Here is a 22,834-nt window from a genome sequence, read left to right on the forward strand (position 1 = left end):
GGCTAGAAAATCTGCTATTGCACTCCCTTTTACAGCTTTCTGATTTACATAGACGATATCAAATTCGGAAAGTAGAATTTGCCATCGGGCCAATCTTCCATTTAAAGTAGTTGATTCCATCAAGTACTTCAGAGGATCCAGTTTAGAAATCAGCCAAGTTGTGTGGTACAACATGTATTGTCTCAGTCTTCGGGTTGTCCAGATTAAGGCACAACACAACTTTTCAATGAATGAGTATCTCATCTCACACTCAGTAAAATTTTTACTGAGGTAATATACCGCTCTTTCTTTCCTTCCTGATTCATCGTGTTGCCAAGCACGCATCCTATAGAATTTTCAAATACCGTCAAATACAGTATCAATGGCTTATCTGGACTAGGTGGTATCAACACTGGGGCATTAGACAAATATTTCTTAACTTTTTCGAAAGTCTTCTGGCATTCCCCATCCCAAACACTAGGGTTGTGTTTCTTAAAGAGACGGAATATGGGGTCACATTTCTCGGTTAGTTGTGAAATAAACCAAGCGATGTAATTTAATCTTCCTAGGAATCCCTGAACTTCTTTCTGAGTATGTGGTGGAGATAACTCTTGTATGGCTTTGACTTTATCTAGGTCAATCTCAATCCATTTTTCACTGACCACGAATCCTAGCAGTTTTCCTGACTTGGCCCCGAAGGTACACTTTGCTGGATTGGGTTTCAGCTGGAATTTCCTCAACCTAGAAAATAATTTCCTCAAGACCTACACATGCTCTTCTTCAAGTCGAGATTTGGCGATCATGTCGTCGACATAGACTTCAATTTCTTTATACATCATATCATGGAATAGGGTTACCATGGCTCTCTGATATGTTGCTCCTGCATTTTTCAATCCGAACGGCATTACTTTATAGCAAAAGGTTCCCCACATGGTCACAAATGTGGTTTTATTCATGTCTTCAGGATGCATCTTGATCTGATTGTACCCCGAGAAACCATCCATGAAGGAGAAGAGTGAGTAACCTACCGTGTTCTCCACTAAGGTGTCAATATGAGGCAATGGGAAATTATCCTTCGGGCTGGCTTTGTTTAAGTCTCTGTAGTCTACACACACCCGTACTTTTCCATCTTTTTTAGGGATGGGGACGATGTTGGCTACCCATTCCGAGTACTTAACTACTTGTAAGAAACCAGCATCAAATTACTTCTTGACCTCCTCTTTTATTTTTAACAAAACATCAGGCCCCATCCTTCGAAGCTTTTGCTGAACTGGCTTGCATTCTTCTTTGATGAGGAGCCTGTGTACCACAATGTCAGTACTTAGCCCAGGCATATCTTGATATGACCATGCAAAGACATCCTTGAACTCTTGGAGTAACTCAATAAGGTCCCGCTTTGTCTCTATGGTAATGCAAACTCCGATCTTTACTTCTTTCCTTTCTAGTTCATCTCCCAAGTTCACGACTTCTACAGTCTCTTTGTGGGGTAGAATCTGTTTCTCCTCGTGTTCTACCATCCTTAACAAATCAGGGGATAAGTTACAGTCTTCGTCATCCTCAAAGTCTTGAGATCCCTCTAGACAAATATCCCGCTCAAAAGAAGACTCTGAATTAGTAGCAACGTCACTCACATCATTGATATCCGGAGACCTGTTGTGGGTGCGAAGGAGGATACAAAGAACAAGAGAATCTAAGAACAATGATATGTATGGTATGATCATGAATGAAAGAAAAAAAAATATTTGCACGGAATAAGTCAAAAGGATGCACTTCATTGAAATAACGATTTCGAACATAAGCCTATTTCACAAAGGACACTTATTACTCCTAGGCCTAGAGCAATAAGTGTGTTCTGGACATTACTCTGAGTTAGTTTTAAAGACTACAGGAATCTCTTCCGCAGTCCAATTATTCAGAACACTTCTCGGCTTATAGGGGCGAATGCCCGACAAATTCTCTACCCAGTTCCTTCTTCATATATGGCGTTAATGTCCAAACTCTCCATCATTCCTTCCACGATTTCCTTTCCCGATATCTTCCGCTCGGAGTGAATGACCCCTCCAAACACAAAAGTCTTCAATATATAAAGGCAGATCATTGGTTCCCATTCAATTTCTCCCCCACTCAATCGCGCTCTCCTTCTTTCTTGCTTCTTTTCTAGCTCTTTCTTTCTTTGTTTCGTGTCTGGCTTAAATCCTAACCCAAAACGGTCTTGTTTGTCCTTCACCGTTGGTGCATTAATCCTTCCCTAGAGATATCTCCCGAGTCCTTTTCCAAGTAGGGCCCCTTTTCCAACAGTTAGTCGTAGTCCCATTCTTATAGTCTCAGATAACCTGGGCATTGGAATCCTATTTCCTTCGGTAATGAATGTCGTGTTCACAAACTCCAAAGATTGAAAAGACCACCCGATTGCTTCATCATTTGCCTCTAGATATAGGGCATCACTGGTTATTGCTGCGATGATGTCCTCTTCAGCATTGATCATTACTAACCGACCTTCAGTCACTAATTTTAACTTTTGGTGCAGCGATGAAGGGACTGCCCCTGCCGAGTGTATCCATGGCCTTCCCAATAGGCAATTATATGAAGGCTTAATGTCCATGACCAGAAAATCTACTTCGTACGTGCTCGGTCCGATTAAGAGGGGTATTTCAATTCTCCCCATTACCTTCCTTTCCGTGCCATCAAATGCTCTCACTATACTTTGGCATGTCTTTATATGGGAACTATCCATGGCAACCTACTCAGCGTAGATAGGGGTAGGACATTCAGTGCAGACCCATTGTCAATCAATACCCCCGGTAATGTGTACCCTTTACAGCGAGTCGTGATGTGCAAAGCTTTAGTTGATCCTCGGCCACCTGGAGGTACCTCATTGTCATTGAAGTATATGAAGTTGTCGGCACTTATATTGTTGACTAAGCGGTCGAGTTTGTTTACAGAGATATCATTAGCAACATAAGTTTCATTCAGCACATTCATCAATGCGCTGCGATGGGTTTCGGAGCTTAAAAGTAAGGTCAGTACTGATATACGAGCTGGCTGTTTGTGCAACTGTTCTACGATGCTATATTCGCTGTGCTTTAGAAATTTTAAAAATTCCTTGGCTTCTTTTTCAGTCACTGATTCATTAACAGTTAGTTCAGGCCCCGCCGGCTTCTCTTTCTTTTGATCAATTGCTAATGATTTTTCTTTAACCTGCTCGACTTTTGTATTTGGGGTATAACGCCTTCCGCTGTGCGTATAAAAAGCTTCATCTTGAACTTCCTCTGATGCATTAATCGGGGTCTCCTCTCCCGGGAATGTCACATTGCAGCTATAGTTCCACGGTACCCTTTTGCTATCTTTATAAGGGAAAGCAACGGGCTTTTGGATCACAACCTTTGGCGCAACTTGTGCTCCGCTTCATTTATTCTCAAACATGATATGATAACCACTGGGTGGTTGACTTTGTAAACATCCTTCATTGATCCTTCTTCGGAGGCACACACATCTGTTTCTTTCGGGCTCCCGACATATTCGAAGAATTCCAGCTCCTTATTATCTATCAATCCTTGTAACACAGCCCTGAATTCGCTGTATTTCTGAATCTCATGATCCTCTTGGTCATAGAACTCGCAATAATTCTTCGCTTCTCGAGGTTTGACCCTTGAATTATGTGCTATCAAACCTCTTTCCACCATTTTCTTCCATACTTCTTTCAACGGGGTATTCACTTCTGCAATATTCATCTTAATTTCTTTCCCCGAACTCTCGATTATCACATTTATTCCCTTATACCCATGGTTAGGTAATGGATTCTCTGCACTGGATGTATCATCAAATTTCACAATCCCCATGTTGATGAGTCTTTCAACCAATTTCCTGAAAGTGGTGCAGTTTTCTATCGAGTGTCCTATGGCTCCCGCATGGTATTCGCATTGGGCATTTGCGTCATACCATTTGGGGTATGGAGGTTGCATTGGCTTTAGATAGAAGGGAGACACGACATGTGCATCAAATAAACTTTGGTATAACTCCTTGTACGTCATTGGAATGGGCGTAAATTGGAGTTTCTCCCTATTTTGTTTTGTGTTGGGCTCTTGTCTGGGTGGGCCCTGCTGTCCAGTAGTTGTTGACCTTGGTTGGCTTACGGTGATCGACTTCAAATATGAGCTCACATTATTCACCTCGTGCTCTTTCTTTCTCGGTGCTGACCTCTTAGCATTTTCCCCAGCCTCTATTTTCCCACATCTTATGGCATTTTCTATCATTTCTCCAGACATTACTATGTCTGAAAAACTCTTGGTTGTGCTACCCAGCATGTGGTTAATAAAAGGTGTCTTTAGGGTATTGATGAAGAGCATAGTGGTTTCCTTTTCTAACAGAGGGGGTTGGACCTGTGTGGCCACCTCTCTCCATCGCTGGGCGTACTGCCTAAAGCTCTCATTATGATTTTTCTCCATATTCTGTAAAGTGATTCTATTAGGGGCTATGTCTGTCATATGACCGTACTACTTCATGAAAGCTTGTGCTAAATCTTTCCATGAACTGACCTGGGCGCGACTCAATTGGTTGTACCATCTAGAAGCGGCCCCAACCAGACTTTCTTGGAAGCAGTGAATTAATAGTTGGTCATTATTGACATGGCCTGCCATTCGTCAGCAGAACATAGTGATGTGAGCTTCGAGACAGCTAGTCCCATTGTATTTCTCAAATTCCAGAGTTTTGAACTTGGGAGGGAGTACCAGGTTCGGAACCAAACTTAATTCCTTAGCGTCGATTCCACCACGATAGTCAGTGCTTTCCATTTCTTTAAATTTTTCTTCTAACCATCTACACCTTTCTTCAAGCTCTCTCGGGAGTTCTATCCTTGCCTTTTCTGTTTCTGTTACTTCATCAAGATTGGGGACCATAGGGTTGGTCGGTTTATCCCCCGGATTAGAGCCCGAGCTGGCCTGATAATTCATCGGTGCCGAAACACTGGCCTGAAATGGTTAGGGCCTAATTGTGACCGATGGCCTTCTTGGGTACATATCAGGTTGTGTCTGAACGTCCGCTAGGGCAAAACCCAGAGGGTAGGTAGGATCTTCATTATCATCTCCCGCATTGATCAAGGGGCTTTTCCCTTTTTCCAACCCGCCAGCCAATAAACGCGTTAGTTGGTCCATCATGCTTTTCTAGGACTCCAGCATCTGGTCCTTCATATTTTGCTGGATTTTGGCAAGCTGTTCTTGCATACGTGTTTGTAATTGATCCTGCATCTCTTTTTGCATTTGTTTCAATCTCTCTAACCTTTGATCTATTGCTCTTGTTTTTCTTCTTGTACCGTAACGATGTTCCAGGGTAACTGCCATGATTTTTAGGGTTTTTTGTGAGTTTTAGTGCGTGTGATGCAATGCTGATGCATGAATGCAATGAATGCGATGAATGCAAAAAAGCGTTGATTCCAATTCGATTTTATTAGAATAAATTTCTAGAAAACAAGTTTCTTTACATAAAATAGATTACATATAAGGCTTGGCCCTGATACTTAAGGCCTTGACCTGTCTAAGAAGCCAAGCTAGCTCTCGACCTCGGTCCGATTTCGACTCGTATTTTAAACTCAGCACATCAGCTTGTACTGCTAATGTTTGCAAGTGATCGGCCACTTCTTGCACTTGAGTCAAAGCTTCGCCCATGACGTAGTCCCTGCTTCTGACTTGGTCTTGAGATTGATGAAGTTGCTCCTTCCATCGCTCGTTATTTACCTCGAGGAGTTCTATTTGAAGATCACGATTTTGTAGCGCTGTTTTGAGTTCTTCTATATTCTCTTTTAATTCTTCGATTCTGTTCTGACTAGCTTTCAACTCGATTGCAGAGTTACGCGAGCGATACTGATACAATGACCTCTCTAACTCTGATACCCGGATCTTCAACCCTTCTTTCTCATTCTGGCTTTCTACCAAACTTCTTTTCAGAGCACCTTCTCGAGCTTGAGCATCTCGGAATTTTTCTTCCCATTGGTTGGCTTTGCTTTGTTCTTCTTTAACTTCTTGTCGCCACAGTTCCGATGTTTTTCCTAACCCAGCGGTTCTCATTGATCTACGCAGCTTCTTATAGTCCGTTTTCAAACTGTCCAAGTCCTCTTTAGCCTTGTTTTTCCCTTTTCTGAGTCTTTCAACTTATAGTTTCTGGACGTCGACATCTAACCCTAACTGCATCTTTTCTTCTTCCAACTGCTCGATCCTTTTTTCTAGCTCCAGACTTTTTCTCTCGAAATCTTGCCTAATGATTTCTAGCTCAGACGGGATTACTTTTAAGTGTTCTTCTATCAACTAAGGATTCCCTTGATCTGATGTAGGGATGTTGTCGTTAATCCTCTGATTCCACCATCGGTCGTACTCAGAAGTAGTCATGGGATTGGCAGCAAATTTTTTCATTCTACGAGTCTGGTTCGAGGCATTTGATATCTTGCAAACTTTCTTTTTGTAATTATTCCCTGTGAATCCCTATGAACACGAACTCGCACTAGGCTAACCCGTATGTTGGTGGTGTAAACTGTCTGGATCTGTACTGTCGCAATGCAAGCAGAGGAGCATACCCGACGGCTCCCCATACTCCTAACAAGGGAACCCAATCGAAGTCTCCACATCGGTATAATATTTCATCAGGAACCATCCAAGGGGCTCTCCATTCAACATCTTCTTCTCGCAAATTTTGGAGAACCGTCATCCAATTTTCTTCTGTAACATCATCTCGCCTCGGTGTTGCCACTAACTCTTTCAGTGGAGAATAACTTTCAGAGAAGATACGATAGGAAACCTTTTCCACTTTCCAAAAATGGCTATGGAACCAAGATAGCAAGAGTTGTATACATCCAATAAATCTCCCTTCACCTACTCTTCTACAAGCATTCAATGATCTGAAAGTTTTAGCCAAGATTGCGGGTACAGGTGTGGTTCCTTTACCAAGCCTGTCAAAAAGACCAGAAACAACCTCGTCTACATGCCTCAAAGCCTTAGGGAAGATGATCAGTCCATAAATGCTCAGGGCGAAGACATCTACCCTTTTTTTCACGTTGGGGTGTGCTAAGATTATATCCCTCAGGTTCCTCCAAGGAATGCATTTACAATCCCCTTTTTGTTTGATCCGGGTTGTCACCCACTGTTCGCTCATCCCTGTGATGTTCATCAGCTTTTTTGAAAATGCTGGGACGTTAGCAGGCCTGGAATAAATTCTGTCAACCTGAATTTTTGGGCAATGGAGCAAGGTCGTGTATTCTTCTATAGTAGGTACCAAGTCTACTTTCCCGAAGGTGAATCAACTGTAAGCAGAATTCCAATATTGGGCAAGGGCTCGAAACAGGTGTTCATCTACCTTGACATCGAGCAGATAAGGTAAATCACCGTAATGACAATAGAATAGCTGTTTGACCTCATCATCCCACTGACCCCAAATTTCTTTCATCTCTTGGAGATTATTCTGAGTTACGCTGATCCGAGTAAAGTTCCATAACTCTGACACATACCCCTCAGTAAGACTGTCACCTTTCTCTTGTTGTGTCATCTCAGCCCATATCCGGACAGCCGCGTTGTCTTCTACTTTATCAAAAAAACCCCTTTTCCATGATAAGCTATCTATTTAGGAACCGAATACGAATCAACACCTTTTGCGATGAAAATACCATGCAAATACAATCAAAGTAAAACAAAACAAGTCAGTATTTCATACGCAATTCAAAGCAAACAAAGCATAATAAACATAGCACTTGCTCAGGTAACCACTAGGGTTTCGGAGTGGCTTTACCTAGGGTGGGTTCTTAAGGCTTGCTATATGGGGTTTGGTTCTAGAGTAAGGGTACCCGAACCAGTAGATTCCTCGATCTTCACCCATTTATAGGCTCATATAGACCGAGTTCAGTTCAGGGGAATAGATTTCCCTATGGCTGCACGGAGATGAAAATCTCACGAAGACATAGGTACGGATGTATCCCGAAAGCGATTCACTATCCTGCATGGAGGTGAAAACCTCACGAAGGAGTAGTTTCTCACTCCCACTTAAAGGGGTGTGACCACAGCGGTCATGCAATGCAATATGCAAAACCATTTAAAGACTCGAACCAACGCAGCAGGTATTGTATCACAAACCAAAAAATAGCTGATGAAATGTAATGAAAGGATCGTATTTCAAAACCAAATTTTTAATTTTTGATAAAAAGATAAAAGTTAATCAACTTGTGGCTTGACTCTCTTATTTGGTGTCCCCAGTGGAGTCGCCAAGCTGTTGTAACCATTTTTTGGAAGACGGGGATCGACTTGGATTTGAAAACGAAAATGAAAAATGGGAGTCGCCACCAATCCTTTTTGATGAGGTGTGATCGGATCACCTTAAATTAATCATTTTAATAAAAGTTAAGATTTACTAAGACGATAATTTTTTTGGTCTACGAAAATTAGAAAATGAGTTCGGGAGTCAGTTACGCACGAGGAAGGGTTAGCACCCTCGCTACGCCCAAAATTGGTACCTAGTTGATTAATTAGTGTCTTAATTGTCAAAAATTGAGAACTTGAAAGACTTTGGAATAAGATCCCTCTTTTGTAAAATAAACATTAAAATGTCAAAGACATTCTCGTCTCGAGGCAACGATACGTCATATCCAGTAAGTTAGGATACGACATCTCGAACTTTTGAGAATGAGCTTGCCTTTTATTTAAAATCGATGTATTTTAACTTCTTTTGAAAGGATATTCAGTTAGTTAGGGTGAACGAGGAAAATCAAAACCCAGTAAGTTAGGGCACGTTTCCTCGAATTTTCGAACACCGAACATTGCCTTTATTTGCAAAAGATCTTATTTCGAGGTATCAAAATGTCATACCCGGTAAGTTAGGGCACCACACCTCGAAGCTCCAAAAATAAGCATTTTTTTAGACTCATATTTCAAAGAATATTCCATTTATTTAGGTTGAATGAGACAAATCGAGACCCGGTAAGTTAGGGCACGATTGTCTCGATGTAATAACCTAAATTCAAGGTTATCGGAACAGTGGTTTCGTAACCACAAATTCGATTTAAAGAGAAATTTATTTCAATATTTTTGCATGAAAATTGATATGATAGGAAAATCGTATGAAATATTGATAGAAAGATTTTACCGATTTAGTGATTAGTTAGAAAAAAAAATTATTGAAGAAATTGGGTAAAAACAAGATATTGGGACCTCTATCTTGTAAAACCAACTCGAAAATAATTTTATAAATATTTATGAAATGTTATTAGTGTGGTATTAAAATTTCGTTAGGAAATTTTAATGTTTGGATAGTCAATTAAATGAAAAGGACTAAATTGTAATAGGTGTAAAAGTCACTAGGATGATTAAATAGCTTAAAAGTCTAATGAGAAAGGATTTAAAAGGCAATTAGACCCAAAATTTATTTGGGCTAGACGGCAAGGGCATGAAATCAGCAGAAAAATTGATAAATTAAGGGTAAAATTGGAATATTGCAAAATTAACTGAATAAAACTAGGACTAAATAGGAAATATCTAGATTTCTCTTCATTTCTCTTCAATTCCAGAAGCTAAAAATGCCATGGGAGGGTTCTCTAAGCTGGTATTTCATAATTTTTGCACCAAGTGAGTTAATCCTTGCCTTTTTCTTGTAATTTTTGTGTTTCTAAGACTTTTGCAACTAGGTCCTACTATTAAATTCATTAGTTTTTGATTTCATGGATGAAATTGAAAGTCACCATGGTTGAGTGCTGTAAGTTTATGATGAAATAGAATGAAATTAAAGCTTTAATTTGTTTATGATATGATTTTATTAGGTAATTTCAATAGAAATTGATTTTTAGGACCTAATTGTGAAAATGCTTGGAATTAAAGTCTATTGCTGAAATTCTGATTCCTAAAGGTTGTCAACTAGTTTAAGGTGATAGAATAAAATGTTAATTGAGAAAAATCAGCTCAATTGAGAGGCTAATTGAGTAGGGACGAAATTATCATTTATTAAAAGCTTAGGGGAAAATGGTAATAAACAGCTTGCACAAAAACAGTTTGGACAGCAGCAGTAGACTAACTTTGAAAAATCACCATAAATTGTAGAAATCGAATTAGAAGATGAAAAAAATATAGAATTAAATCTTATTGAGTCTAGTTTCTCATAGAAGAAATAGTGTAAGAAATGGATTTGTAAATTTTGAGATATAATGAATTTTGTGAGACAAGGTCAGAATGAATTCGGGTTCCCCTGTTCTGAATTTGAAAAATCATAAAAAAAATTGAATAAAAACAATTAGGGTCTTAAATTTATATGTATAGAATCCTTAATGAGTCTATTTTTAAGATAAACAAACGAGAACATCATTTGAATTCTTTATGAAGAGATAATTAATTTTTAGTGAAGAAGGGTCAGAACTGTCGACAGCAGAACAGGGGTGACTTTGAAGAATAAACTGTACTGATTGGCTAAACCAAAAATTTTGAAATTTTTATGGTAAAAATATATATGAGTCTAGTTTCAGGGAAAATTAACAGATCTTAATTTGGAGTTCCGTATCTCAAGTTATAAATAATTTAGTGACTATGACTCAAGTAGACAGCTTTGAATGAACTATAAATAATAGTTGAATTATAGAGAATGTTGCATATGAACATGAAATGTATTAAATTGATAATTAAATTTATTTATTTAGATCCAGAAGATTCAAATACGAAGCTAGATCGAGGAAAGGAAAAAGTTCGGGATTAGTAGATTTTTACTGTTTACAAACAAGTATCAAGGTAAGTTCATGTAACTTGAATTATATTCTTAAATGCTTGAGATTGTATGTTATTGATGTGAATATGATTGGAGTGTTCATTGTATGAAATGTAACGCCCCAATTTTCGGGAATCCTGTGGATGTTGGCATAGGTTTAATTATGTTAGTGGGCCTCTCGAAGGCCCAAGCTTAAGATAGAACCCGGTAATTTTAGTTAATTTTTGTTCCATAAGAAAAAGGGAGTGAAATTATGAAATAGGACCTATGTGAAAATGTTTGAAAATGCTATAGGCTAAATTGAAGTGGCCAAATAAATAGGAGTGCAAAATAGAAGGATTTGCATGACAAACCTCCCATTTTACATGAAGTGGCCAGCCATCATGTTGTTGTAGACAAAATGTACACTTGATATCCATAATTTATGGTACAAATTGATACAAATTGATAATAGGTTAGGTAAATGTTCCATGATAATGGGTTAGGTAAATGTTTCATGATAATGGGTTAGGTAAATGTTTCATGATAATGGGTTAGGTAAATGTTTCATGATAAGAATTTCATGTCTTTTGTATTAAAAAATTAAATGGATGAAATATGAAGTTTTATTAAAAGAAAAAGGGGTGAAAAGAACAAAGTTTTGTCCATCTTTGTTCATCATAGCGGAAAGTTAGAGAAGAGAAAGGAGAGGAGAAAGCTCTTGAGTATTCGGTCATTAGGAGGAGGAAAATTGAAGGTAAGTTCTTGGTACCTTGCTTCTATTTTGAGGTTCATGAGTTCTTCTTGATTCTACCTTAACTCTTGAAGTATATTTTGATTTTTAGTTGTGTTGTGAGCATTTAGTCATGAATTAAAATGAAGGAAATGGTTGTTGTTTCATGTTCTTTTGATGAAAAATGGAAGATAGGTGAAGTTGAGCCAAACAAATGAGCATGCATGTGCCTTAGATGTTAAAGGGAAAAATCAGCTAACATGTTGTGCTTTAAAATGATGAAATGGAGATTATACTTAAGTAAAATCATAGATATGTGATGATTGATTGGTGATATACATGTTTAAATAACATGCATGCAAGGTATGTGTGAAAGAGTGATTTGGTAATAAATCTGCTTGGGACAGCAGCAGTAACGTGACTTTGGAAAATCACCATAAATTGTGGGAGAAGAATTAGAAGCTGAATAAATTATGTAATTAAAGCTTATTGAGTCTAGTTTCTAATGAAATAAACAAGAACATATTTTGAATTCTTTACAATGAGAAATTTTATTTGCAATGAAGGGTGGTCAGATTAGTCAAACAGTGAAACATGGGAAACTTTGAGAAAAATCTGGTATTGATTGGCCAAACCAAAAATTCTGAAAATTTTATGGATAGAAGATATATGAGTCTATTTTCAGGAAAAATTAATGGAACTTGATTTGGAGTTTTGTAGCTCCAGTTATAAATGATTTAGTGACTGTCGCTCAGGAAGACAGCTTGCAGTGAAATTATGATTATGTGGTAAACATTGACAAAAATTTGTTAATGAGTTGCTTATTGTTTTCTTATAAACTTACTATGATTTGTAGGTGTGGTTGGCCGAATATTGTAAGGGGTTAATACGTAGTTCGTATTTGAATAGTTAGATTAACGTGTTAGTAATCCAATTGTAGGCGGTTCGTGTGTGGATCTCGTCAGCATATCGTCACAAACAGGTGTGTAACTAACACCCTCTTTCTTAGTCTAGATCGGCAAAAGCCGAAATGCCGAAAACTGGTATTTTGTAGATTTGCGAGTGTGCGAATGCTCGTGAGGTAAATCGATTAATGTTTTTGGTAAGCTGCAATGTTTGGACTGCAAAGTGCATGATTTCTATGCCCTCGATATTTTTGGGCTTAATGGGCCAAAATTGGAATGATGGGCCAACGGGCCCAATTCGGTAAGAAACCTCGGTACGTGATTCTGTTAGTACGTGAAAGGTAGGAATATGCATGAAAAACCCTAAAATAGATAAATTACTGAAATACCTTTAAAAGTGGAAAATTTACAGTTTTACCCCCTAGGAAATAAATTACCGAAATACCCCTAGGGTTAAATTGACCTAAATGCATGTTTGACTGTTGTTATTTACTGCATGCCATGTTGTTATTATCTGATGCATGGGACTGGGATATTGACGGAGGAAGTACTGAAAGTGGCTTGTCCACGTACTGGAGGCTTTGCCTCAATTTACTGTTAACTGAGCAGTAAGGCTGCAACTGTGGAGTGTTGGGCTGGGTGGGTTGAGCTATTCCCCACATGGAGTGTATGGCTGGTACGGGTGGAGTGTAGTGGTTGGTGGGTTGAGTAGTCTCCCCAAATGGGCTTGCATATGTTTACTGATGTTGTATGTATTTTGAAATGGGCCTATGGGCCATACTGTTATCTAAATAAGGGGCTAAGGCCCAGTTTATTGTAATCTGAAAAGGGCTCTGGCCCAGTACCACTGTTACCTGAATGGGCTTAGGCCCAATAGGCTTGAGCTGACTTGGGCTTTGAATGGGTTTTCCTTACACACTGAGTTTCCCCAAACTCACCCCTTTTATTTTCATCCACGCAGGAAATCCCCAACCATAGTGGGCTTGGAGTTGTGAGGGAATTCGGAGTGGCCACCCGTTCTGAAAGTTTGATTTTCTTCTGGTGAACTGGACATCCTTTTATTTACGTTTGAAGTTTTTGGGCTTTTAAATGTAATAAGGCCGCTTAATTATTTTTGATGGTTTTAATATGTATTACTAAGATAGGTAATACTTATTTTAACTATTGAAATTGGATAGCTTTAGGGCGCGTTTTCAAAAACAACAGTTGATTTCAAAATAACACGACAACAAGCAAAGCTTTCGCAATGAAAGTAATTTTCCAAAATTAATCGCTTTTCCTAAAAATGACTTAATCAAATCGGTTTCCTAGAAATATCCATGACGTTAAGGTGTGGCAATGGCAGTATGCATGTCTAGGATTGGATCCGAAGGGAGCTTGGTACTTAAGCAGTCCGATGGACTCACCACCTCTTTTCCGGTTTCCTACCTGGTGCACAGCTTCCATTCACTTTAACCCTTAATGAATTAATCTTTTGAACATCAAGTACGATTTTCTGGACTTAGAATGGAAATTTTTTTTTAACATTTTTTATGTGGCATGCCGGATCCAGCCATAACTTCTGGGCCGGGTTTGGGGTGTTACATGAAAATTAATGAAACATTGATATATTTGATAAAATGGGAAGAAATCTCAATTGAATGAAAGGAAAATTCGATGGATCTTTGAAAAGGAATTGACGGTAAAAAGGATCTAGCCCGGACGGGTGATCCTATCCTGATATAGCCCTCCCGAAGAATATGTGTAAAATGGATTTAGCCCGGACGGGTAATCCGAATTAGGGTCTAAATTTAGCCTGGACTGGTAATTCAGATCCAAGCTCATTAGAGTAATTGTCGTTGCAGGGGATTTAGCCTGGACTGGTAATCCCGACAATACTCTATGAGTTTATATTGCAGGGGATTTAGTCTGGACTGGTAATCCCGCTGCAAGGTTGAGGTTCGCGGGAGTGTGCTCTCTGAAATGGATATGTGCACACATGAATATGAATTGACGGACCCGGAAATATACACTAAAAGTGTATCTCTGAAAATCCATCGAAAATTCGAAGAAATTCAACGGGATAAATATGGAAAAATAACAAGAAAATGGAAATCATGGTATTGACGTGCTCATCAATCATGGTATATATTATTGGTACATGGAAATTATTGTACTAACTTGAATGTTGAGTTTGTGCATATTAGGGTAATAATGCATTGAATGGATATATGGATGTTTATTGTATTGTATTGAAAATATTAGGTAAGTATAATTCTTGTTACATGAGCTTACTAAGCACGAAGTGCTTACCCCGTTTCCTTTTTCCCTGTTTTGTAGTGTTAAGAGCTCGGAGGTCGGATTTGGTTGGAGACACATCACACTGTCAACCTCAGGATTTCGGTATATAAAGAAACTTTATTTTGGAAATCAATGGCATGTATAAGCTAACAAAGTAAATGTTAACGTGAAATGAATGTAAAGTTAGCCATTAGTATGGTTAACAAACCTGGTTATAGATATGTGATGACGTTATCTTATATAAATGCATGAATCTATCATGAAAATATGTTGAATTGATTTGGTTGATGTGGATTGGTCTTGATTTAATATTACAGGAAAGGTTAGATATTTATAAAAGGGCTATATTGAATATAAAAAAAAATTTAATTCGTAAACTCCGGTAATGCCTCGTACCCTATTCCGGCAATGAGTACGGGTAGGGGTATTACACTCGAATTACTAAATACGGAATATTTACTTTTGTGAGAAAATTATTAATGTTTTGAGTAAAATCGTGATTTATAGTAAACATAAAAGCAAATTAATATGAATAATAACATAATGACGGGTGCGATAGTGTCAAAAGCAATAATATGAACAGTTGTAAAAGATGATATAATGACGAGGCTAAGCAAATGTAAACACATATGTGAGGAAAAAAATGAAATGATCGAACGCGCAAGCAAATAAATAAATAAATAATGGTAACATAAAATGATAATGAAAACAATAATAATGATTATATGTACTAAAGTATATGCATGATAATAAAAGTAAGAAGAAATATAGAAACATATATATACATAATAATAATATTACAAGGTACATATGCATAATATAGAATATATACGCAATATAAAATTACATAGTATATATATATTAATAATAATGCAACCAATGAATGACTTAAGGCTTGAAAGAATTTACGACGGTATAAATAGGTGATGAAACGATAATACCGTGGGTAATGATATATATAAGCGAAATATGTACGCAAAAATGTGTATATATTATTAGTTAGTGTAAAAACAATAGCGTATAGATAATTATATAAAAATGTTATAAAAATAATAATATCATAGTGATGGTAATGGAAGGAATAATAATAGTAATAATACAGAGATAATGATAATAATAAAGAAACATTGTATAAATATATATTGAAATTAAATATGTGATAATATTAAATGTTTATACATAATATGTACGTGAAATACAAAACAAAGTATACACATAATATATTAAAACATATACATGACCTACATAATATACATTATAGAACATAATATGATATTTACAACATATAAAACTATAATAAAATGATATACATAATATAATATTAATTTACATGGGCATAATATGAAGTATAACATATAAATTAAAAGTATGTATATATGACACGAATGTATTTAACAAAACAATAATATCAAAAACTAATAATAATAATAATATATAAATATATAAGTATATATGTTAAAGATATATAATAAATATTAATAATATAGAGGTAAAAATAGATATAACAAAATGTACATAATAGAATATTTGAATATATATACATAAAACATATATTAGGAACAATAATAATATATAAAACAACTATAAGAATATATATAATATGTATATATATAGTATTAATTTAAAAGGGGCTAAATAATAATAAAATATGCTAAAAATAATAATACAAGAATGGTACAATAGAATAATGAATAATATTAAAATAATAAAGAGTAAAAATAATATAGAAACTGTATTAAATAGGAGAAAGGGACTAAATTGAAACAAATATTAAGTTTTGGGGCCGATTTAAAAAACTAATAAAGAGAAGGGACTAATTTGAAAGTGCAAATAACATACGAGGTCCAAAAGGGCAATTTACCTGAGCCCTTGAAACGGTGTCGCTGAAGGGAGGACCAACTTGCAAAATGCGATAACCTCGGGGCTAATTTAAAAGAATTAAAAACTTGATTGCAAAGCATGTAAAAACCAGAAGGACTGCGCAAGCAATTAGACCATGCTTGCAAAAACACGCGGATCCTTCTGTGGAGCGGGCCGGGTTTCGGGTCAGCGCTTAAAACGGCACCGTTTTTGTGTTTTAAAATGGTCGGGCAAAACGGTGCGTTTTGCCCGCCTATATAACCCATTTATTTTTATTTTTTTTCATTTCTCCTCTCCCTTTAAAAAAACTCCTAAACTCCTCTCTCTCTCTCGGTCTGCCAGCCCAAAAGCCGACGAGGTGCAGGCCGGTCGCCGCCGTGCCGTTCGCCGTGCCGGCCACCGTGGAGATGAAAAATGGTAAGAAATTTTACATTTTTTTATTTTTAAAACGTATATATATGTATATGCGGGCAAAATTGGTTAAAAAGAAAGAAAAAGAAAGAAGATGAGGATGAATCACCTTCGACTGTTTATCTTTCTACTCTGTTTGGATTGTTTTTATTGTTTTAGATTGCTAGAGATTCTCTGCTTGAAATCGAGTGATGTTTGTTTTTTATTTTCACAAAAAAAATGCTGAACTTTCAAATGGTTTTGGATTCGGCTTTATATAGCCATTACAAATCCTTTTTTACATTGTCTTTTCTTTGCAGGAAAATGGGCGGTGGAGCAGAGGCCATTTGCACTGTTGACATGACTGGGGCGGTGGGAGTCAGAGGCGGTGGAGGCAAGTGGTGATGGGACGGTGCTAATTAGGCTAGGGTTATTTGTTTTGTGTTTGGGTTGGGTTAGTGTTTTGGATAAATTGGGTTAGGGGATATTTGTTGTAGCATACTATTAGATATCATGTTTTCAAGCCCTATTTATATAGTATAGACCCTACTGAGCGGCTAAATACGCATCATAGATCAATACGGCCTTAGGTGAAATTTTCCAAAAAAGGGCCCACATGCCCGTGTGGCCAACACAGGCCAATTGGCCCAAATAGCCCAGCTCGTGTGGTCCACACGGTCTAACACACAGTCGTGTAATGCCAGTAGTGGATTTTTCGACTTTCTGCCGTTTGTGTTTTTTACGGGATCGAGTCGCACACCTAGTTAGTTTCCGGTGTAGATTCAAGAACTGAGTACAATTCACACAAATTAATTAGCATGCTTTTTACCAACCCAATGCACTAATTTAGTACAACCATCAACAATCGAACACAATTACAAAAACAAAACAGCCCCTACAAATGGCAAAATCACTTAACCTTGAACGAAACAATAACCTAAATAAAAACTTAGTTTGCTAGAGGATCAACCGTCTCATGATCTTCTCCTAATTGCACCAAAACACATAAATTGAACACTAAAACCACTTTCTTCGTAAAGAACCTAATAACCAAATATTACACATCAACCAAAAAGAATTATTGTCTTATCGAATACCACAAATGCGTACATCCAACACCCAAAAATTGGAACAACCGAAAAGGATTCAAACAAAGAAACTCACGCCAACTAGCACAGAGTTTGGAACAATAAAGAAAGAACTCGAAAAAAACATGTTATGAGCAAAGAATAGTTTCGGTGAGTAGAATGAGAAGGAACAAAACTTGAAAAGGAAAATTTTGAGGAAAGTAATAGTATAGATGACAAAAAGGAAAAGAGACAAAGGGAGAGGGAAAAGTGGGAGAGATTTTTTTGGGATTTTCTTTGAAATAATTTAAAAACAATATCCACATAATCCCACTAAAATTCACCCTAATTCTACCATATGGACAACACAAGCAAAACATTGCAAAAATATTTTTGTTTTACACGTACAAGGATTTGAGCACAATACTAAATGGTAAGCTAACACCTTACTATTAAACCATTAGACTCATTTTATTCTTAGGTGCACAAAAATAAAATTTAAGCCCAAAGTTAAGAGATAGGGGTTTAGACAAAAAATAACAAAATTCAAAGGAAAAGGATTCGAATCCAGAACCTCACACACACAAGTACAACACCTATCCACTAAATTGGATTAAATCACTTTAATAAATTTAATAATTCAAAAACTAAAATTTTTAGGTGTTACATGGTTGAGAGGACACTTTTTGTTCTAAAAAAATTGTCCACTTTAGTATAGTCTGATAAGACAATGTTGAATTATGCTAACATATTGCATACTTCCTAACTTCATTCATATGTGAAATGACCTATACTTTGAAGAGTATACGGAAGAAAAAGATCCTATTAATTCTAATGATGCATAGTCAAATTCCAATTCAGATGATGAACTAATTAGTCAAAGACCAACTGATGACGATAAAGAGTATATGTTAAATGTTACACAGGGAATAGGCTAACAAATATGAAATGCTAGAGCAATTAAATAAAATTGCATATGATGCTTATTTTCTTGTTATTTTTTTTGGTAATAATATTTTTCTACTACTTCTTGGACTAACATATTACATACAGTTATTTGATTTTGATATGTTACTTGTTTAGAAATTTTTTCTTAAAAAATATTATTGATATTTTTTAAAAAATAAATAAATTATATAACCGTGTAATTATAATTTATACTACTTAACATGATATAAAAAATTACAATATAATTACACTTTATTAGTCAAATATTGCTAGAGAATAATAATTTTTTGTAATTAAAAGATATAAAAAAAACTTAAAAGATATAAACGTAAATGGAGGAAAATGATAGAAAAAATGTAGGTTTCTTTCGCATAGTGCGAGAATTATTTTATGCGTTCCTGGGGTTTAGAAAATTTTAATTAAACAATTAATTGTGTTTTGAAACAGAATTTTAATATATTAGGCTTAAAGGTATAAAATTTTAAGTAAAAAAATTAAGATTTTTAATTTAATTTATACTTAATTGAACTGTTTTATTAATATAAAATTTTAATTAAGTACCTCTAATAAGGATTTTTTTATTACATTGATTGTTAAAATTAGCTAACACCAATTAGAAAGTTTGAAAACGAGGAGTGTGATGTTGCGGCTGAGTAATATGGAGGATGATGTAGTAGTTTGTATGTTGGGTGAAGGTGATTTGGATGGTGATGGCACTTTGAACCGAGTTGAGATTTATTATACTTTTTATATTAATATATTAATATATTTTATAACTTTTTAAATAATTTTTACATTTTTATATAATTTTATAATAATATTTAAAATTTTTTTGTAATTTTTATCCTTTTTATAATTTTTTATATGTTTATATAATATTTTACAATTTTTTATGACATTTTTTTTATACAAATTTTATGATTTTTGTTTTATAAATTTGTATAAGAAAAATGAACCATTAAATCTAGGGCTGCCACATATCTTCATCTACCAATTGATTTAATAATTAACATGGTTTAAGATGGAAATTGTTAATGGAAGAGTTTAATTGAGTTACGGGTTATTAACAAGAGCTCAATTAAATAGGTTTAATTAATTATTTTTTAATTTTTTTAAGGGCTTCTTATACATTTAAGCCTAATATAATACTAATATAATTATGGTTTAGAATAAATTATAAATTTAATTCATTCGCGAGTGTCGATCAATTCTTTTAATTACGATGTTAGAAATCATGAAACTTTCTTTTAGAGTAAGATAGATACAAATCTAATTAAGACCTCAAGTGAGAAAAAGAGAGAAAGATCGGCGCACCTTGAAAAACAAGTGCATTGGTGATGGAAGTAATTGGTCGCTAAAAGAATTGAAAGCTGTGGTGGTGGCTGTGATTGTTTAGAGAAAGATGCATAGAGAACTTAGAATATGTTTAAGCTAGGCAAACAATCAAAAGATTACAAATGAAATATTTAAGCCTTTATTTATAGCTCTCCGAAAAAGTTATAAAAAGGAGCAACTATAAAAGTAGAGGCGAATGAACTAAGGTTATCAAAGTGAACATATATATATATAGTTGGATAGTAACCAAGTATTCAATTCAAACAACAGTTGACACCAGATCAAATAACTTAGTGGAGAAAGATGTCCTTACGACAAAGTAGTTGTTAAGAATTTTTTGCATTGAACTAACTTGTGGATTAAAAATTTATAGCATTTTGGATTTAGTTGATGTACATGGCATTGGCATAATAGATGGTTTTCATACTTGTGCTTACAATCTTTGTATCTTTTGATACTTGTTTTGGACCAAACTCATCGCCACAACATTTTGCTTTTTAAGGACCATAATTGTTAAAAGACTTGAAAAGGTGTTTGATAATAAAATGGCCAATTTACTAAAGAATGCCCATTTTTAAAATTATTTATAAAAATGGACTAATTTTTTGATTATTTACTGGAAATGGCCAAATTCCCTGAAAGCGCGCGTCCACGTTAGCGCAGAGTCAGGGGCTATATCAGCAAAACGCATCCCTCGGGGAATGTTTTTGCCATGTCAACACAAATCGCACCCTTGTGGACGCACTTTGCTGATGTGGCAAAATGGCTCCCCCAAGGATGCATTTTAGCCCATGTTTAAATTTTCAAAAAAGGTCATTTTTTTAAATATTATAAAAATAGACCAATTTTTTTAAAAATTCATAAGAATAAACCTTAAAAAGGGCTTAAAGTGATAACACCACTTTTTTTAAGATGTCACCATTTAATATAGAAACAAAACTTAAAAAGTAAATCTTTATATAAACTCAAAGTCTCATTTCTCTTATTTTCTTAAGTACTGTGGGATATGAGATATGTGTATATATAGACTCATGAATAGGTTTGCAGCTTGTTCCTAAATAATGTGGGATTCCTTCCTCTTTTAACTAACAACATGAGATTAAAAGTTACACTATATTTTATATTTTTTTACTTAGAGTTTAAATTTTTTTTACAAAAAGTTAACATTTGTTACATTATAAATAAAAATTTTAAACTCTATAAGTCAAAAAATTCTAAAATATAAAATGAGTATGGTAAAATATTAAAAAATAAATATTTAAAAAATTACTAATAGTTAAGTGATCATTTTGTAACTTTTTATAATTCGATAGCTAAAAAATCATATTTAAGTGTTTACTAATGTAATTTAATCTAGATATAAAAATATAAAAAATTATTATTATATTTTATGTATATTATATATTTCTATAAAAAAATTTATTTAACATAATTATATACTATGTTTAAATAGATTATCTATCTAGTCAAAATACATCTAAAATAAATTTATCAGCATTCATTAAGTGATGAAAATTAAATTAAAATTAGAATTAAAAAAATTAATTAGTACAGTAAAATACTAAAAATAAGTGAATATTTAAAAAAAGATATATCAATTTTTTAAAATTACAAAAAAATACTATTTGAGTGCCAAATACTCGCCATTTATTTATTAATCAAACATTCATAATATAAAATCAAAAACAAAATTAAAAAATTAAAAGTATAACTTCTAGATTTAAATAATGGAAAATTATTTTAAAAATTAGAATTGCATTGATATTAACTTCAAAATTTCAAAGTTGAATAGAAGATTATTGCATGTACAAGTTTCATATGTGCAATTTGTTCTCTTTTTTTAATAGTTCTTTTATGTATGTTAACAATTCTAAAATGCAACAAGATTAAATTTCTCAAAAGATAATTTTATAATATGAGAAAATGTTAACAAAATACAAAAAAATAGAAATTGTTTTGTAAAAAAATTATAAATATAGTGTAGCATTTAGTTTCATGTTGTTAATTAAAAGAAGAAGGAATCCCACATTGTTTAGGAACAAGCTGCAAACCTATTCATGAGTCTATATATACACATATCTCATATCCCACGTTGCTTAAGAAGATAAGAGATATGAGACTTTGGGTCTATATAAAGATTTGCTTTGTAACTTTTATTTCCATATTAATTGGTGACACCTTAAAAAATAATGGTGTTGTCACTTTGAGCCTTTTTTAAGGTTTATTCTTGTAAATTTAAACACGGACTAAAACGTGTCCTTGGGGGAGGGTTTGCTACATTAGCAAAATACGTCTATGAGGGCGTGATTTGTGCTGACATGGTAAAAATGCTCCCCCAGGGACGCATTTTGCTGGCATATCCCCTAAAATCGTGTTGACATGGACGCGCTTTTGGGGAATTTAGACCTTTTTGGTAAATAATAAAAAAATTGGCCCATTTTCGTAAATAATTTTGGAAATGGGCGTTTTTTTAGTAAATTAGCCTAATAAAATAGTTGATAGGTTATTCATATATTATATTACATTGTAAGGGAAATGATTTTATGAAACAGTGACGCCACGTCATTTGTATCCCTTTTCAACCATTTAATGACATGTCAAATAATTTTTACATGTCATTCACAACTCATTTAATTAATTTT

General features: G+C 35.0%; 1 protein-coding gene and 1 long non-coding RNA gene across 2 annotated transcripts; one reads left to right on the forward strand and one right to left on the reverse strand.

Annotated features, from left to right (window-relative positions):
• Positions 1 to 5,055: 5,055 nt before the first annotated feature.
• LOC107917385 (tropomyosin-1-like) lies at positions 5,056 to 6,038 on the reverse strand. The gene is made up of 2 exons (XM_016846743.1): positions 5,505 to 6,038; positions 5,056 to 5,277 (listed from the first exon to the last, which is right to left on the reverse strand). The coding sequence occupies exons 1-2, from the start codon at positions 6,036 to 6,038 to the stop codon at positions 5,056 to 5,058; spliced, it is 756 nt and encodes a 251-aa protein (XP_016702232.1).
• A 10,698-nt stretch (positions 6,039 to 16,736) lies between these two features.
• On the forward strand, positions 16,737 to 17,658 carry LOC107917637 (uncharacterized). The gene is made up of 2 exons (XR_001689776.2): positions 16,737 to 16,869; positions 17,163 to 17,658. It is a non-coding gene; the product is annotated as an uncharacterized lncRNA (long non-coding RNA).
• Positions 17,659 to 22,834: the final 5,176 nt, after the last annotated feature.

This window comes from Gossypium hirsutum, chromosome A01 (assembly GCF_007990345.1).
Source record: "Gossypium hirsutum isolate 1008001.06 chromosome A01, Gossypium_hirsutum_v2.1, whole genome shotgun sequence".
Classification (NCBI taxonomy): Eukaryota; Viridiplantae; Streptophyta; class Magnoliopsida; order Malvales; family Malvaceae; genus Gossypium; species Gossypium hirsutum.

Coding starts and splice junctions, on each gene's coding strand:
- LOC107917385 (XM_016846743.1), bottom strand. CDS start 6,038: ATGAGAACCGCTGGGTTAGGAAAAACATCGGAACTGTGGCGACAAGAA. Junction 5,278..5,504: donor TAGCTTGGCTTCTTAGACAG/GTCAAGGCCTTA, acceptor CGGTACAAGAAG/AAAAACAAGAGCAATAGATC.